Source organism: Hyalella azteca, unplaced genomic scaffold (genome assembly GCF_000764305.2).
Source record: "Hyalella azteca isolate HAZT.00-mixed unplaced genomic scaffold, Hazt_2.0.2 contig12207, whole genome shotgun sequence".
Taxonomy (NCBI): Eukaryota; Metazoa; Arthropoda; class Malacostraca; order Amphipoda; family Hyalellidae; genus Hyalella; species Hyalella azteca.
In genome coordinates this window covers 92,704-112,070 of record NW_025942170.1, presented here as the reverse complement: position 1 = coordinate 112,070, position 19,367 = coordinate 92,704, and the positions used below count along the sequence as shown (strand labels likewise).

The window sequence follows — 19,367 nt, the reverse complement described above, 5'->3', positions numbered from 1 at the left end:
ACAATAACAGCGTACAATAACAGCGTACAATAACAGCGTACAATAACAGCGTACAATAACAGCGTACAATAACAGCGTACAATAACAGCGTTCAATAACAGCGTCACTGTAATGACAGCGATGAGTCAGCAGAAATGACAGTAGATATGATGATGGGACAGGATGATAATGATGAGTAACTGTCACTATGATTGGTGAAGGCAATCTTCACAGCAGGCGAGAAGACAGTGAGATTGTCAGCGAATCACAATCACAATGATGATTATTATTATTATTACTCATGTGGTCGGCACAATAATTATTATTATTATTATTGAGGCGTGTATCTGCAGCTCATGTGAGGCGTGTATCTGCAGCTCATGTGAGGCGTGTATCGTGTACGGTAATTACATGTGTAGCAGACGTACATGGAGGCAAGATGGTAGCGGGCTGAACGTTCTTTACATATAATTACAGGTTGAAATATTTTAATTGCGTTGTATTTACCCATGCCCTTATTTAGAAGTGGTTTTTTAGACGCGTGGGTTGAAATAGAGACATTTACACACGGGGTTCATCCCGTGTAGCCCAAAAACTGCAACGAGAACCTAAAGGCAAACGTAAGCAAAATATTTATTTATAAAAGCAAACTTAAAAGCAAAATAAATTAGTTATATTGTACAACTCGTGACACACTTTCGGCACAGAGCACTGACGCGCATTGTTTTCTGGCCAAACTGTGTCAGGATGATGCATACCAGGGCAAAAAAATACGCTAACTAGACTATGACTCGCACATTTTTAAGAGTGTAGGAAAACGGCCATATAAGAACAAAACAGAGATAATTAATTTATAATTAAGGAAAATGAATTATTAATATGATTAATATTTAGAATTGGGTTAATTTTTGTACTATTATCATACCAACACTGAGAAAAATAATTGGGTTACATTGTCTAACGAGTGAAACACATGCTATTCATAGCACAGATACGGATTCGTAGTACAGATACCCACACACGGGCAAAAAGTATCTTTATTTGGAAATAAATTCGATGATTTCTCTGAGTGAAGAAAAAGAATGTATGCAGCAGCGTGTGTAGATACTACACATCAAGCGATGTATGCAGCAGCGTGTGTAGATACAACACATCAAGCGATGTATGCAGCAGCGTGTATGCAGCAGCGTGTGTAGATACAACACATCAAGTGATGTATGCAGCAGCGTGTGTAGATGCAACACATCAAGTGATGTATGCAGCAGCGTGTGTAAATTCAACACATAAATTCAACACATAAATTCAACACATCAAGTGACATCAACATCTGCACGGCAATAAATTACGCGGCCACGCAGCGTGCAATTCAGCGAAGTGGAACGCTGAACTCTTATTCAGCTCAGCAATTCCAGCGCGACTTGATATTGGGTCAAGCTGAATGATAACCACGCCGTTATAATATATTAGTAGCGGTCTAAGTACACGTCGCGGCCTAAGTACACGTAGAGACCTAAGTACACGTAGAGGCCTAAATACACGTAGTGGACAAATTACTGGTACGACTATAAGTTGAATATATTTACAAATAATTATTTTTTAAATTAATTTATTATTTTTACATTTCAAAGACGTACGACGTATCATCTCGTAAGTGAAGCGGAGCGAATATGTTAATACCGCGATATGTTATGACCTGAATACTCAGGTCAATTTTGGTAATCACATAGCGGCAATAACCGCAAGAGGTATATATAGGCGACAGATGGGGTGGATCTGGCGAACTTTCAGAACGAGAGAAGCGGAACCGATGATCACACTCTTCAGAGCCCTTGTAATACCAATTCTCGATTACTGCTGCCAGCTTTGGACCCCGTTCACACTCGGCGCAGTGCGGCAACCATGGAAGGGGTCCAACGAACCTTCACTTCCAGGATCAGAGGGATGGAAGAGTTGAACTACTGGGAGAGGTTGAGGCGCCTGGGTCTGTACTCACTGCAGAGGAGACGGGAGAGGTATGTCATTCTGTGCACATGGAAAATGATGACCGGAATGGCACCAAACTTTGAGAATGAGACATTCAGGATTGAGACACATCACAACGAGAGAAGGGAGAGACTGTGCAAGATCCCGCACTTTGTAACAGATCTGCGGCCAGATTGCAATCCCTGCGGGAAGGATCACTTTCCGTGGCAGGGCCGAGGTTGTTTAACGTCCTACCAAATGATCTAAGAGGGGGGGAGTTCACCCTGGAGACCTTCAAGAGACAACTGGACGTTTTCCTGGGCACAATCCCAGATCGACCTCCCCTGCAACACTACCAGCGGCGAGAAGCAAGCAACAGCATCGTGCATCAGGTGGCCCAAATGAGGGCGGATGAACGATAATCAGAGGCGGCGATCCATCGTGGCCTGGTACAGCTACGTCCGAAACGAATACTAAGAATATGTTAACACGGCGATAAGGCGGACACTTCGCCAACGACTCGTATCACCCAGAAAAATTATTGAGTCAAATTATCCTAAAAGTGACACACTTCCTGTACGTTATACAACGGATACGCCCCTTTGCCGGACGGAATTGGGTCAGTATGAACCACACAAAGGCGAAAATACATTGTTATTTGGAGAGTCCCATTCATTTTTATGAGTGCAGGGGCGACCGTCTCGGCAATAAAAAAAAATAATTGAGACATTCTCCAAAATGTGACACGTATCCTTCTTACCCACAACACAAAGAGAGATGATCGTCCCAGTGATGCGTTATTTTGTCGTTAGGCCAAACTGTGTCAGGATGACCCAAACAGGGACCAAAATGTTATAGTGTTAATATTATTCACAAGTGTAGTGTTATATTCTTCACTACACACTTCATATGTAAAGTAGATCACAACTGACCCATATCAAGTCGTAAAAGATCTTCACGAGGCCGTTTCTGTTGTCATAAAGCGTCTCACTTTCTCTTATCAAGACCAGGATTTGAATTCAACATGGCCAATAATTTGTACTTGACACTTGCACTCAAAATCATGGTAGGGTTTGGACCGGCCACCTCAAGTGGCCTCGGACAATCTAAGTTATCGCCCGTCATGGTCGTGGCCGCCGATGTCACGGCCATGACACGACCATGATAAAGGACACACGACCATGACACGACCATGACACGACCATGACACGACCATGACGCGACCATGATAAAGGACACACGACCATGACACGACCATGATGTAAGCAAGTCAGGTCGCAATAACAAACGCAGGGGCGGCGATAAGAATCTTTATGTCGCCCGACATGACATTTGAATAGCAGGCAACATAACCGGACACGCTGACCCCTGACGACATAACGTGCCACATGGCGTGATATGTGGCGTGCGACGTGCCACATAGCGTGTGACGTGCCACATGGCGTGATATGTGGCGTGTGACGTGCCACATGACGTGATATGTGGCGTGTGACGGGCCACATGGCGTGATATGTGGCGTGTGACATGCCACATGACAGCCACGCCATGTGGCATACATCAAAAACTTCCATCGTGCCAAATGTCTGAGAAAATTTTTCAACTGATCAAAAGTCTGCGGAAACTTTACGCACATTTTAGTGAAGAAATTCACAACAAACGTGCTAAGCTGATGTATGATGAAATATTTAATACGAGTGCTATTATGTGTGAAATGTTAGCAATATTATTGTTCTTATGCGTGATGTGCTAGCAATATTGTGATTATGTGCTTTATTTAAGCAATATGGTGGCTATTATATGTGATATGTTTGCCGTACAATAGTTAGTGTGCGCGATAATATGTCAAATATATTCTTGCAGTTATATTGTTACACTAACAACAATGTTGCAGTTTGTGATATTATCTATTTAAACTGGTCTGCTCCCAGCTGGGAGAAGACCAGCTGGAAGCAGGCCAACTAGGAACAAGCAACTAGGAGCAGACCAGCTGGGAGCAGACCAACTAGGAACAGGCCAACTAGGAGCAGACCAGCTGGGAGCAGACCAACTAGGAACAGGCCAACTAGGAGCAGACCAGCTGGGAGCAGACTAACTAGAAGCAGACCAGCTGGGAGCAGACAAACTAGGAGCAGGCCAACTAGGAGCAGACCAGCTGGGAGCAGACTAACTAGAAGCAGACCAGCTGGGAGCAGGCCAACTAGGAACAGGCCAACTAGGAGCAGACCAGCAGGATAATTCGTGCAGGGAGCAGTCACCTCATTTATCCCCAGCCGACGATCAATCAGTGGTCATTGATCAGGCCAAATGGCAGCCAAACTGCCGCCTTGCCACTCACTTTAAAGGCCCGTTTAATAAAGGCCTTTTCAAAGGCCTGCTTAGAAAGCCAGCTTAGACGGGCCCGCGTTATAAAGGCCCGCTTAAAAAGACCTTTTTTTAAAGGCTAACGTTATCTCCCTAGCTTTTAAGATCAGGCTCCTAATTTCGCTCCATAAAGCATGAAACAGTTAAGCGCGGCTCATTTATAACTCAATGGTGATAACTTTAAACTTAGACGCAATAAATTTCAATTTTAAAGTCATAACTTTTAAGCGGTAACGTATAACTTTAGGCAATAATTTTAAAATTGGAAGGAATAACCTTCAACCTTTTAGCGATAATCCCTAACTACACTGCAATAATTTGTAACTTAACAACAATAAATCTCAACTTAGAAGCATTAAATCTCATTTTAGAAGCAATAAGTTCTAACTTTTAAGCTATAAATTCTAACTTTAAGCGGAAAGTTATAACTTTAAAGCGCTTATTTAGTCTATGCTCGCTAGGACCAAAACCGGCTATCTCATTAATATATTTTACGACGCCATGTTTGTTTGGTGTCCGGTATCATGGATACCATCTGCCATTCTTTGACTTCAAATAAAATAACATGTGTTTAAAAATTACTTTTTTTTAAAGACAACACTTATAAAGAAGATAGTGTCTCCGATGTTACACATGTACAATGAATTTATAATTTTATTATCAACTATTGCAAAAGTTAATTTTAAATTTATTTTAAAAATCAAAATAAATGTAATTTTTTAAATTATGTATTTTGTCAACTTATTCATGCATTGTCTCCGACTTTACGCAAGTGCAAAATTTCAGATTGATTGAACAGGTAGAAGTGTATTGAATATCGATTATAAGATTTGTAGCAGACAAATAAACAAACAACAAGAAGTGAAGTTAAAGAGAAGTGTTGTAAAAATGACTTAAATAAGATGGGGGTGAGGGGAGGGGAAACGGAGGGTTGCGGAAGAGGGGGAGGGTGGGGCATAGGGGGGTTGAACAAATTATGGACTATGAAATGTATGTATTCACTAAAAGAAATGAATGAGATTTTGTCCAAATTTTGTCCCATGAGTTTTAGCCCTTGTGCAGGTCATCTTGACCCAGTTCGACCTGGCAAAAGAAAGTATCAGTGAAATGAGCAGAAAATGTGTCGTCAATATTTGGACAGTGTGACCCAATTGTTTTTTAAGTGTAGACACTGCACCTGAACCTCCCTCTTCTTTGTGGAACTTTTGTCCTGAGTAACGGCTTGGCCTGAGACGCCACAATAACGTCGTAAATAACGGCCACACGACGCCACAATAACAGCCACAAGACGCCACAATAACGTCGTAAATAACGGCCACAATAACGTCGTAAATAACGGCCACAAGACGCCACAATAACAGCCACAAGACGCCACAATAACGTCGTAAATAACGACCACCTGACGCCACAATAACGTCGTAAAAAACGACCACCTGACGCCACAATAACGTCGTAATTAACGACCACCTGACACCACAATAACGTCGTAAATAATGGCAACCTGACGCCACAATAACGTCGTAAATGACGGCCACCTGACGCCACAAGAACGTCGTAAATAACGGCCACCTGACGCCACAAGAACGTCGTAAATGACGGCAACCTGACGCCACAATAACGTCGTAAATAACGGCCACCTGATGCCACAATAACGTCGTAAATAACGGCAACCTGACGCCACAATAACGTCGTAAATTACGACAACATGACGCCACAATAACGTCGTAAATAACGGCCACCTGACGCCACAATAACGGCGTAAGTAACGGCCACCTGACGTCACAATAACGGCGTAAATAACGACCACCTGACGCCACAATAACGGCGTAAATAACGGCCACCTGACGTCACAATAACGGCGTAAATAACGACCACCTGACGCCACAATAACGGCGTAAATAACGGCCACCTGACGTCACAATAACGGCGTAAATTACGACCACCTGACGCCACAATAACGGCGGAGATTTAATCGCGCTGCACGCTGTGATTCAAGCGCCCACTTCAGCCGCAATGCTATTTCTACGGGACAGTAAATTTAGACCCCCAAAATGTTATTCCTATCAAAGCTGTAGGCTCAAACTTCGGCAATAATATTCCTACCTAACATCGCCATGTAAAGTCAAGGCCCTCACGGGATAAAAGTGTGTGCTGCACAATAAAAATAGTTGGCTTTTCGGCGGCCAACTAATTAACTAATTACGGCGGCCAAATTTTACGTTTTATTCTCAAAAGACGACTTACCAAATCATATTCAAAGCATCGAACCGGCAGTATAAAATTATTTGACCACACAAAAAGATAATTACTTAATCATACTGAATAATGAATATGAAGGCGATGAGACGGTTAGTGAAGACGAATTTAGCTCTTTCGTAACGGCAATGTGTTCTACAACTTTTTATTCGTATTTTTCTACAGAATCATCATGAACTTGGACCGAATATTGCATCTCCGTAAAAAATAATATATGTTAATGGTAAAATTATATAATTGGGACTAGAAAATCCCGGTAGTATATGGTTCCAACTGAGGTGACACAATTTGCGACATCACTGATTTTGATAAAAAAAAACATTCTCGTAATATTTTTTGTTAGTAGTTGAATAATATCACAAACTTCCTTTGGCAAACGCGTGTAATAGCTTATATAATAACATATCCCAAAAAGAACCAATATTAATATTCCTTTAGATTGGACATATGTAGGTGCAGGAGTGTTTCTAATATGTCCCTGTAGTTAGCTATGCCTTGAATTTAGCGCTACATGCAAGTTATAGAGTAAATCGTTGGGGGGACGTCACAGTCCCGCCAGTCAACTACTTTTGAGTTGACATGGCGCAGGAGTGTTACTCATGTGTCCCTGTAGTTAGCTATGCCTCGAATGGTACGCTGTGTGCAAGTTATAGAGTGAAACATTGAGTGGGACGTCACAGTCCCGTCAGTCACGAAAGGGTTAGTTTCAATCAAAATCTGTCTCCGACGAAATCATTTTGCTGCACAAACTTTTTGTCTGTAAAACAATTTATTCATTCAAAATTTATTCAAGATATCGTAAATTTATTCTTTTCGTGAATGTCGTTTTTCACCCTACGTTCAAGAGTTTTGACTGCACTACACCGCATCATGTGCAGCATCACGAAAAATTATATCAGTGTGCCATAAAATGAAAATTTTCTACGGGAGAAAATTTGAAAAAACCAAATCGAGCATGAACTAGATTAAAAATAAACTTTGTTCCGGCGTCAACTCTGCATAAAAATTTACCTCTGCATAAAAATTTTATTCACGTAAGAACAGTCGTATCATCCGTACCGCTCAACTCAATACGAAAAATGAATGATAATTGAAAAGAAAGATATACCATCACTGAAATACCATCGATCAGACAGGCCTACTAATGGTGAGGCAATGCAATCAAGATAAGCGAAAAATATGCATAAGAAATGAAGTTTCGAACACATTAATTCAAAATACAAAGACAAAGCATAAGATTATGTAAATATTTTGGTACTGTAGTGGTGGTGCTGAAGAATAAGCGTAATCTGTAGGACGAAGTTCTTTTAAAATTCATCAATTCAGAATTTAAAATCAGTGGATAAGACAATGGAAATATCCTGCCATTACCTGCAGGATGAAGATCTTTTAAAATACTAATAATAATATACTACACGTAATAATAATTACCTGTAGGATGAAGATCCTTTAAAATACATTAATTCAGAATTTAAAAATACAGGATAAAATTATGGAAATATCCTGCCATTACCTGTAGGACAGACGCGGCTTGAGGGACCTGAAGGATTGCAGGAGCTCGGGACACTCGAAGTAGCAGGAAGTGTCTGCCACTTCGATCCAAACATGATCCTCTTCATCGTCGTCCACGGAGAACCGCGGCGGTGGAACCAAGAACGGGGCCGAGCGAACCACTTTAGTGTGGTTCCGTTGCTCCACAATGCGATTTGGTTCTAGATCTTCTTTTGAAACGGTGCAACCTGGAACTGGGTGGGTGATTGGAGGAATTGAAACTATGCAGGTTTTTTCAGAAGACGAAGAAGTTTCAACAGGAGATGAAACTCCTCTGATGATATCGGCATCAGGGATATTCGGTATTGATTTCTGACTGTTGACATCATCACTTATAATTGGGAACACAATACTGTTGGTAGCAGGCATTTTTGTATTTAGTTTATTGCCACAAATATCGTCTGTGGGAACAGAAAATCTACGAGTCCCATCACTGAAATTCTGTTTAATATCCGCCTGTTTGCGGTCATTAGCGAGGGAGGTGAGGGTCGGCAAAGTTCTGAGGGGAGCTGATGATGTCGATGCTAAACTATCACGTGAACTGGCCACGTTTACTAATGATGATTCATCATCATAGCTGCGAAAAAACTCGTCCATGTCACTGTGGTGCATCAAATCATCACACAAAGTTCTACATGGTGCATGCTTTGGATCATCACCATTATAGCCAAAATCGGTCGATATCAAACCGTCACCACTCACTGTACTCACGATACTCACTACACTCTCGCTGCTGTGCTTCCTAAGTTCACCATCAGCGTTTTCTAATTCACTATTTAAGCTTACACGTCCACTAGAATGTCTCTTGTCCAGTCCACAGTCTAAATGGACTTCGCTTACACTCGCGGTCTCGCTGCCCCGTCGTCCTCTCTCGTCAAAATCCCGCGTATCGAACGACATTTTCCCGCCCGGATTTTGATTTACAGGAGAAATTCCTGGCAGAAATTGTAAAGTCTTTGCCGTTTCCGCATTTTTTGCAGCACTGCTGCCTTTATTTTCGGAGGATGGTAAAACTGAGGGCAGTTTTTCAAGGCCTAAAGGGCCTGCAAGTTCGGCAGTTGCGCCTATAGAATTAGTTGCTGTTTGGTCTCCTGTTGCTTCACTAGAAAGCTTCGCGTCCGTGGGTGACGTAGAGGCAGCCATCTGTAAAGAAATAAATTTACATATTACAGTAATCAATGAATGGTATTTAGAATAATTAGTATTTAAGATATATGTATTTCCGAATAAATGGCATTAAAATTAAATATCATTTGATATAAAAGAAATTCTAAATCAATGATATTCTAATTAAATAATACTTAATTAATTTTTTTAATGTCGTTTTTCCTAGAATTCCTATAACATTAGAAATAAGTGGCATTCGAATTGAATATTATTTGAATTAAATGGCATTCCAAATGAATGACATTCGTACTATATGGAATTTGAAATAAATAGTATTTTAAATAAATGGCTTTTGAAATAACAGTATCCTAAGTAATAATATTCTAAATAAATTAGATCTAATTAATTATTTGGAACTCTGCCTGCGACAAAAATGATAAAAATTTAGCTGTTAAAATAAATATGGGCGACGTGTGGACAGTGTAAAGCGAGTTCGCAATTCAGGTGCAAAAATTTTGCGACGTTTTACTGCATTGGAATTATTCTACAAGTTGGTAAATCGGCTAAATGCATGAATTTTAGGTCTAGAAATTATTATTGTAGAAAAAATGTAAGCGTTTGAAAAAATTAGACACTTTGCATGATATAACAACATAATATTATTTACATAATTATGTAAGCAGAGCCAGCCGATTTTAGGTAGAACCATCGGCCAGCGCGGCGCTGAATTATTCATACAAGAGAGTTAATATATTTCCTTCAGTGCGTGGTAGACCATGGTATAGTTACCAGGCGTCGTAGATTATAGTATAGTTTCCAGGCATGGTAGTTCATGGGAAGTACTATAGTTAATAAAGATGTGTAGCTGCGTATGAACAGAGTCACCGTGGACAGAGATAACGGTTAACGCTTCAACTTTTTGGAGGAACCTGGGCCAGGGTGGAATTTTATGGTTGAATGCCTACTGAATTACGTAAAATGTTGAAAGACACTCAAAGGAATAAGTGAGACATTGTCTAAATAGCGATGAATTTTTCGCATGTGAGTGGGTCATAATTAGCCTGATTGGCTCGGTAAAAGGCGTGTCAGGTGTACGTCCGCTCTTATATTGATGTCAATATTGAATAAATATTGAATGTGTCAATATTTGGACAATCTGACTCGTTCTTTTTTGAGTGAAGCTTAAATATTTTTTTTGAATAGTTGACTTTTTGGTTGAAACTTGAGGGCTTGGAGAAGAGTAGGTTGGAGGTCTGGTTGAAACGTGAGGACTTGGAGGAGAGTAGGTTGGTGGTCTGATTGAAACGTGAGGACTTGGTGGAGAGTAGGTTGGAGGTCTGGTTGAAACGTGAGGACTTGGAGGAGAGTAGGTTGGAGGTTTGGTTGAAACGTGAGGACTTGGAGGAGTGTAGGTTGGTGGTCTGGTTGAAACTTGAGGGCTTGGAGGAGAGTAGGTTGGTGGTTTGGTTGAAACGTGGGGACTTGGTGGAGAGTAGGTTGGTGGCTTGGTTGAAACGTGAGGGCTTGGTGGAGAGTAGGTTGGTGGTTTGGTTGAAACGTGGGGACTTGGTGGAGAGGGTTGGAGGTCTGGTTGAAACGTGAGGACTTGGAGGAGAGTAGGTTGGTGGTCTGGTTGTATTGTAATAGCGAAGTAATGCAGTTCTGCTTGGTTTGTTCTACCTAGATTTCCACCTTGCAATTCCGCCACTTTCCAATCTTGAAATATATTTCCTAGAATACATAGTTGAAGCAAAGGCTTGTATATAAACCTTTATAGTATCAGAATGTCTAACAGTTCAGTTTAACCAGTTTAAAATAGTAGTGTAGAACCCGCATTGCCTGTCGCTTACCCCAGAACTGTAGGTTCTAATGGTCCTAAATAGCATGATCCTGTTACAGGTTCTTGGTAAGAACTGCATGTGTGCTTTTAACCGCTAGAAAAAATTGTTTTTTATCTTCAGCGTCACGACGGCAGAGCTTCACGACGCAATTGTGAGTACAAACTTAAGGAAATGACTACGAAACCTAGCCAATCAACGAAAATCTCGCAGGTTAGGTCCAATTAGGAACAGGTTCCATTAAAAATTTCCGATGCCGACCGCCTAAAACGAATTTCAGTTTCTTAATTTACACCCCAAAAAACATATAATTGAAAAAGCACCCTTTTTTGGATGCACTTAATCTAAAGTATTACCATGGACCGTAAGGATCTCTATTTGGACAATAAAGCTCAGTTATCTTCTAAGTGTAACATCCCTAACAAAATTCGGGGACAGCCTTGGGGTCGGCCGAATAGTTGTTACACCCAGCGCAGTCATTCTGGGTCTGCTTGGCTGATCGAAATCAGTTTCTGGTCAGAATCTCCTTTCCGACTTGATAGTCGCCTCAGAGTATGAGAAGAGTAGGGCGAGCCGAGTCATACCGAGCTAGCAAGCTGCCGGCCAAAGGCGCATTTCGAACACTGAGCCGAAGAGGACATAGAGAAGCTGATTCACGTGCGGTCCGAATCCTAGGCGGTTCCTAATTCAGGGTTGCCTTCAACTCAAAATTTTGATAGGGATGCACCTTCCACTTACTCTATATATATGGTAGCGATTCCACTTCAACGTAAAGTGAAAGTTCCTTTGCTGTATAAAATCTGAATACAAGTTAAAGCAAAAATGGTAACATTATACATTCCTAACTTCTGACGGCTGCTGGCCCATTTCAAAGGTCCTGAAAGGCATTTAATCTTGCAGATTCTTATTTTTAATTCGATTTAGGAGTCCAAAGTTGATACGGATAATGTTTCGATCTGTTCCTTTAATGCTAACGTAATCTCACTGCAATTGCAAGCAGAATTCAGTAACCAATCAAATTGATTTGAAACCTAACTTTTACCTAGAGCATAATAACCATATTGATCTCCTTATCAAATATTTACGCTGAATCTCGGATGAGTTGTTACTCGCATGTGAACAAGAGGTCTCTCCTCACCTTCAACACTAACCCTTGTTTTCTCCTGTTTTAGGTAATTCGACCATTAGTCGAGACACTACCATCACACGCGTGTGTAAGTCAGTTCTGTCCAGCCGTCCATGCACCTGACCTTATACGTGTCCAATCGTGCCTATATCTGCATCTGTCCATTCGTGCCTACTGCACCTGTCCATTTGTGCCTACATCTGTCCATTTGTGCCTGCATATGTCCATTTGTGCCTGCATATGTCCATTTGTGCCTGCATCTGTCCATTTGTGCCTGCATCTGTCCATTTGTGCCTGCATCTGTCCATCCGTGCCTACACCTGTCCATCCGTGCCTACACCTGTCCACTTGTCAAACGACACTCGGAAAATGGATGGGGAAATGAAGCACAACCGTCGTCTACGCGACAAAGAGAACGAAGTCCTAGGATGTGAGGGCGAAACTCCAACGAAGAAGTTGAAGCGAGGGGCAGACGAGGTGCCGAGGGCAGAGTTTGGTCCTCAGGACTTGGCGGTTGAGAACAGTCGAGGGGAAATGGGTGAGGGAGAAATGGGTAACGTCGTTGATGGTGAAAAAAGTAACGGTAACGTTCGAGGAGAAATGGATGCTGGAGAAAAGAGTAACGTTCAAGGAGGAATGGATGGTGGAGAAAAGAGTAACGTTCAAGGAGAAATTGATGGTGGAGAAAAGAGTAACGTTCAAGGAGAAATGGATGTTGGAGAAAAGAGTAATGCTCAAGAAGAAATGGATGCTGGAGATAAGAATAATGCTCAAGAAGAAATGAATGATGGAGAAAAGAGTAACGTTCAAGGAGAAATGGATGCTGGAGAAGAGAGTAACGTTCAAGGAGAAATGGACGTTGGAGAAAAGAGTAACGTCATTAATGTGAGTAAGGAGAAAGGTCGAGAAGAGAAAGGTGATCTTGAAGAGAAAAGTGAACGAGAAGACGAACGTGATGACGACGATCATGTCGAACAAAAAAGAGACTACGATGATGCGATGCCAGAATGCGAGGATGATAGCGACGATGATGGTGAGCAGGAAAGAGGAAGTGGCGATGATGATGAGCAGGAAGGGGGAAGTGGCGATAATGATGACGAGCAGGAAGGAGGAAGTGGCGATACTGATGACGAGCAGGAAGGAGGAAGTGGCGATTATCAGCCGCGGTCCGAGTGCGACGATCAGCCGCGGTCCGAGTGCGACGATCAGCCGCGGTCCGAGTGCGACGATCAGCCGCGGTCCGAGTGCGACGATCAGCCGCGGTCCGAGGGCGACGATCAGCCGCTCGAGGGGACCTGTCCACCGTCCGGAGTTGCAAGAGGAGCGCGACACGCAGCGTCTGGAGCAGCAACCCAGACAGGAGACTCTCCAGGACAAGGTGGGGCCCAGGGCGACAGGAGAAAATTCATTCAGGGTAAAAATAGGAGAGAATTAATTTTTAGGAAAAATGTGTGCATAGCTCTGGGTACGTGCTTATGTTAAGGTGCATCTAGAAGCGGACAGTAATGGCGGCCATTAAGGCTTTCTAACACTAGCCAACACTAATGGTCCTGCACGTGGCCTTGCCTTGAGGTTTCAGGATCCTTCAGTGACCAGTAGGACCTCAACAAGAGGCCAGTAGCGAGGTTATTAGTGTGCGGTAAATATTCGAAAGTTGTGGGCCACCACTATACTGTTTCCGTCTACAAGTTCCTCAGCTCTGGTTACATTACTTATGAGAAATTTTGAGATCGGTTTGAAGGGGAGAAATTTACTGATGAAACTAAGAATATCTTCCCATGACGGTCATGTCACAACACTGTAAGGAAATGAAATGTTTTTGTATGTAATAGATTAGTATTTCTCATTTCGATTTTTAGTCACCTCCGATGTGACCTCGGTAGGAATCGGTAACACTTAGTCAATCTGATTTGTGATTCCACCACAAAGGTACGTGGTTATTTTTAGTGTTGTCTGTGCCCTGGTGTTGATGTGAAGCTCTCATTGAAGTTTTGGTGAATTATATTATTCTCGTATTTTATGTCATCCGCGCCATATTGCTGCGTTTATTAGTTCATTTATTTCGTTGATTCTAAATTTGAGTTTTCATTTTGTAAATGCAGAAAGGTCCGGAATAAGGACCTGAATAGATCATTGTTGGAAAAAAATAGTCCGCCTAAAGAAAACTCACAGTATTTCTTATTTAGGAATTTCTATTTATTGATGGGTCGCTTCAATTGCTATCCACAGTTTGATGGCGCTAATTTTACCACACGATCATACGTAAATGTCTGCGGCCACTGAATGTTTTATTTTCATATAATTTATTTGTTGAATGGGCCCGACAACACCTGATGACGAACCTTGCGCCAGTTTAAAGTAAGACTAAAAATATTACTAAAGATTTAATTGAAATTTTGCCACTAGCACAGCACAGGACAAACGCGTATTTATGTCTAGGATATTTAATATAATAGACAGATATTAATCAGCTACTATATAGATTAGTCAAAATCCAGTTGCACAGCACAACTTATCGAGAACATAAGTTATTGCGTAGAAGCAAACAATAGAAAATTGAACGTAAACGACACAATTTACTATCGGGTTATTCGTGAGCCTTTCCTGACAATAACTACAAATATATTTTTCCCCAACAGATTCAGACGACTCGGTGCCTAGCACGGAACTTCTTCAGGATTACGTCTATGTGAACGCCGGTAACGTTTCTGTTGAAGCCACCGACCTGCAACCCCAAGCTGTGGCTTTAGCCGCCGCTCAACCCAGCCCAGGCGCAATCGCCGGCGCTCAACCTAGCCCAGGCACCATCGCCCCCGCTCAGCCCAGCCCAGGCGCCATCGCTCCCGCCCAGCCCAGCCCAGGCGCAATCGCTCCCGCCCAGCCCAGCCCAGGCGCCATCGCCCCCGCCCAGCCCATCCCCCGCTCAACCCAGCCCAGGCGCCATCGCCCCCGCTCAACCCAGCCCAGGCGCCATCGCCCCCGCTCAACCCAGCCCAGGCGCCATCGCCCCCGCTCAACCCAGCCCAGGCGCCATCGCCCCCACTCAACCCAGCCCAGGCGCCATCGCCCCCGCTCAACCCAGCCCAGTCGTGACAGAAGACAACCCGCCATCAGAGGATCATTACCAGGTGTTGGTACGCTCGCACGAACCACCAAGCTTCATCCACCCAACATTTGGTCCACCCATCCTAAGCCATGCAACAAAAGCTTGCACCGTGCCGCCTAAAAGCAAAAAATCTGTTCGAACGAAGGCCTTTGGGGACAAAACGAAAACAGTTGCAAATCTGAAGGAAATTGTTAAGAAAAGTAAGAACAATAGAAGTCCATTCAGGCTAACATCTGTGAAGAAGCCTTCCCCCGCGTCAGGTCGCCGCACAAGAAGCACCAAAGCCGACACGACCGAGCGATCCAATCGCGCTGTGAGACAATACGGCGACGCCGCCAAGGTTACTCCTGAAAGATTTCAGGCATTGCATCCGAAAATGAATAGAGGGAAATTCAGTAAACGCGCTTCACCATTTGATGCCACAGAGGCGTCGACTTCAGCATTGTGCACAAAACGGGAAACGGTAATTCCATTAGGTCCAGTAACTTCGAGAAGGCATAACGTTCCAGCAAGGCGCTCGACCGAAGATAGGACTAACGCTCCAAAAGGAGCGATAACCAAAAATTATCGATCATCTGCATTGGCAGACCGGAGTACAAGAAGCTCAAGATCTAAACATGTGCATGATAGGAACTCCAGTTCAGGAGCAACGAGAAAAATGAATGGAATAACTGGTGCATCGAAAGATTCCTGTGGAAGATCGGCGACATCGAAAGAATACTGTGGAAGATCGGCGACATCGAAAGATTTCTGTGGAATGTCGGTTACACCAGAGGAATCGCGCAGAAAATCTGGCAAATCGGCGGAATCGCGAAGAAAATCGGGCGACCCAGAGGAATTTTGGATAAGATCAAGTGAACCTGAAGAATCGTTGAAATCGGATGAGCTCGAGGAATCGTTGAAATCGGATGAGCTCGAGGAATCGTGGAGATCAAATGAGCTCGAGGAATCTTATAAAAGTTTGCATGCATTGGAGAAGACATGTGGAAGAGATGAACCAGAGGAATCACGGAGGAGATTGGATAAATCCCAAGAATTCTATGGGAGATCAGGTACGTCGATGGGATCGCGTAGATCCGATGGACCAGTGGCATGGGACGATGCATCAACGTCAGAAAATCAGTGGACACTGCCTGAAACAAATTATTTCTTTTCTCCGACACGAGAAGGAGCTAGACCTAAAACCACTCGCAGGAGAAGTGCACCAGACATAGCGCTTAAAGAGGACACAATTTTAAGCCAAGGTAATAGATATCGAATTCAGCCAAGTTCGACAGGTCACTCTAGGAAGGAATCTCATCCAGCAACCAAGGATAAAAGCACACAGAGTGACCAACCGACTGCTGCCTGCACGTCCTTAGAAAAACTCCGTGAAGGTCTGGAGCAAATCTTTGGTGTCCTTCCTCGTCAGGATGGTCCTTCTTCTGGAGATGGGCGACAAGAGCATGTGTCTGAGCTTCAAAGCATCCCAAGTGAAGATATTAACGAGCCTTCTTTGGTTCGTTATTGCAGCATGTGCGAGAACCTGAGTCGTGTCGTTGAAAGGCTTTGGGATGAAAATCAAGAACGACATCCTCCGGGAAGCCGAACTCGCGCTGAAATAGTCTACGTTCGTGGTAGACTGAGCTTCTTGGCTCATTGCGAGACTTTGGATCAGCAACTTAGCCCTACGTTGGGTGAAAGATCCATTGTTCCTCGATCCAGGAAAGCTGAATTAATCAACGCTAGGAGACCTGCATACGAAAGGATTCGCCTTCAAACCATTCCTGAAAGGCTTTCCGATAGACCTACTTGCAGATCAGCACAAAGATCGGTAAATGAAGACCTAGAAGAGGACCAGCTGGACCTGAACGAGGGCACGAACGCCCACGTGGGAATCATCCTTTGCGTCCTGGTTTTTGCCGCCACTGCCTGTGTCTGGCGAACACAATGTTTCAAATAACCATTTCATTTGGCCCCCTTAATCCTTTCTAGTTATACATTCCACTAGTAAATTTACAGAATGGAATAATTTAATGTTCCATTTTAATGATATAGAAGAAATCTGGGCAGTCGAACGTTTTGTATTCTAGTATTTTAACCGATTTGACATCTTGACTAAATTTATGATAGTGATTAGGTCGCACTATCTAATTTGAATTTGATAGACGATAAAAAAAAAGAAGATAAAATTTTACGACAACCTTCCTATCGCAAGATTAGATTCTCCAAGTGGGAGAGTTGATTAGTATAGGTTATGAAATTTAGTGGAGAATTGACTGGAACTATAGAAGTTTGTTCCAAATAGCAAGAAAGCCGAGTTACGGAAGATACCATTTTATCCCAGACAAGAAGCGTTTGCTGTACCACATTTAATGACTAAACAAAGATGCGGATTACACAAACCTCTCCTCAATTAAGTCATTTCCATAGTTTTGAGATTGTTATTTTAAGCGTTTTATAATTCATCATTTAAATTTGTTGCTAGACTTGATTAGTTTCGTTCGGACAGAGGCCTATGGTCGCAGTTTGAGGTTCTTAATCGGCAGAATACCACAGCAGCCATTCAGTGTCTGCGTTATAACTGACATGTTAATGGTGTGTAATTTTTAAAAAGTTTGAATAAATTTTGAGTGTAGTGTAATAAATTCTTGGATTAACTTTTCGTTGATGTGAACCTCTTTCTTGTACCTCAGGCCATTATAGCTTTGATGTTCACCGTTTGAAGGGATGGCCTGATGAAACGTGGTCAGATGAATGGAATGTGGTCAGATGAATGGAATGTGGTCAGATGAATGGAATGTGGTCAGATGAATGGAATGTGGTCAGATAAATGGAGCGTGGTCCATTTCTTTTTTTCAGTGCAAGATTCGTCAGAAGTTACCTCTGGTATGTTATTAATTGACTAGACGGCAAGTAATTCATCTAAAACATTACCTCGTGAACGGTTAAATGACTACGCAGATATTCGGTCCGAATTCAGGATCATTATATTCAACAGTTGAATGATAAGATAAGGATCCTGGCATCACTAATAGTTGTGCACTAGTCGCGAGTTTAATACTTTCTGAAAGAGTATTCCTGGGTAAGTTCAACGATCATATTCTTCGCTGTTAATTCCTCCGTAAAGTTAAAGATGATGAACTCTTCCCACCCGTCCAATTGATGTTGATACGACGCAACGCAACGAGTTGATCACGTAGAAGAAACGTTGATTAAGAGTTTATTTCGTATAAACTACATCGAGTGTCAGTTTAGTTCGTGGAAATGATGTTGATTATGAGTTGATATCAATTAAAACCAAGTTGATTGCCAGTTTATTTCGTAGAAAAACGTCGATTATCTGTTTTGTTTGTAGAAATGACACTAAATGGACGTTAATTCGCCGTGAACGTATACCTGGTGCGTCGGTAGGACCGAATAAGCGTGTCATAGCACCGTAATATTATATACCAATATAATATTAACATTATTATATAATAATACTATATAATGATATTGGCTACACTAAGAAGAATGTAAGGATCATTTTGTCTTAGCAGTGACACACTTCCTGTCCGTAGATATGATACACCCTTATGCTTGGCAGAGCGTAAGGGTGTGTCAGGATTACCTACAGGGGGGCAAATAGTGCATGGCTATTCGGACAAAGTCTCGCTTATTTCTCTGGGTGTATAATAACGCTTGATGATACGGGGCCTGCTTGTGAACGTTGTAGAGTTCATTGATCAACAGCGTCTATGTTCACGATTAGTTGAAAATAAATGATTATCAAATATTATTATCATAATATATTATTATCATAATATATTATTATCATAATATATTATTATTATGATATATTTCGCGTTGTTTATCAACAACAAAATAATCTCGAGCAAAAAAAATGAAGTGGTACAGCGGTGGGTGGCGGTACAGCGGCGGGTGGCGGTACAGCGGTGGGTGGCGGTACAGCGGCGGGTGGCGGTACAGCGGCGGGTGGCGGTACAGCGGCGGGTGGCGGTACAGCGGCGGGTGGCGGTACAGCGGTGGGTGGCGGTACAGCGGCGGGTGGCGGTACAGCGGCGGGTGGCGGTACAGCGGCGGGTGGCGGTACAGCGGC

General features: G+C 42.6%; 2 protein-coding genes across 2 annotated transcripts in view; one reads left to right on the top strand and one right to left on the bottom strand.

Moving 5' to 3' along the window:
* Positions 1–8,067: 8,067 nt before the first annotated feature.
* LOC108680426 overlaps positions 8,068–19,367 on the bottom strand; it is a 20,763-nt gene continuing 9,463 nt past the window's right edge. Inside the window, exon 2 of the mRNA XM_018169239.2 lies at positions 8,068–9,252. Within this exon, the coding sequence (XP_018024728.1) occupies positions 8,068–9,252 (1,185 nt within the window). The remainder of the gene's footprint in view (positions 9,253–19,367) is intronic.
* LOC108680425 (histone-lysine N-methyltransferase SETD1B-like) lies at positions 12,260–15,948 on the top strand. Its single transcript, XM_047883181.1, has 5 exons — positions 12,260–12,360; positions 12,441–13,558; positions 14,820–15,117; positions 15,173–15,626; positions 15,874–15,948. Exons 2-5 carry the CDS (start codon positions 12,550–12,552, stop codon positions 15,946–15,948), a joined length of 1,836 nt encoding a protein of 611 aa, XP_047739137.1. The 5' UTR covers positions 12,260–12,360; positions 12,441–12,549.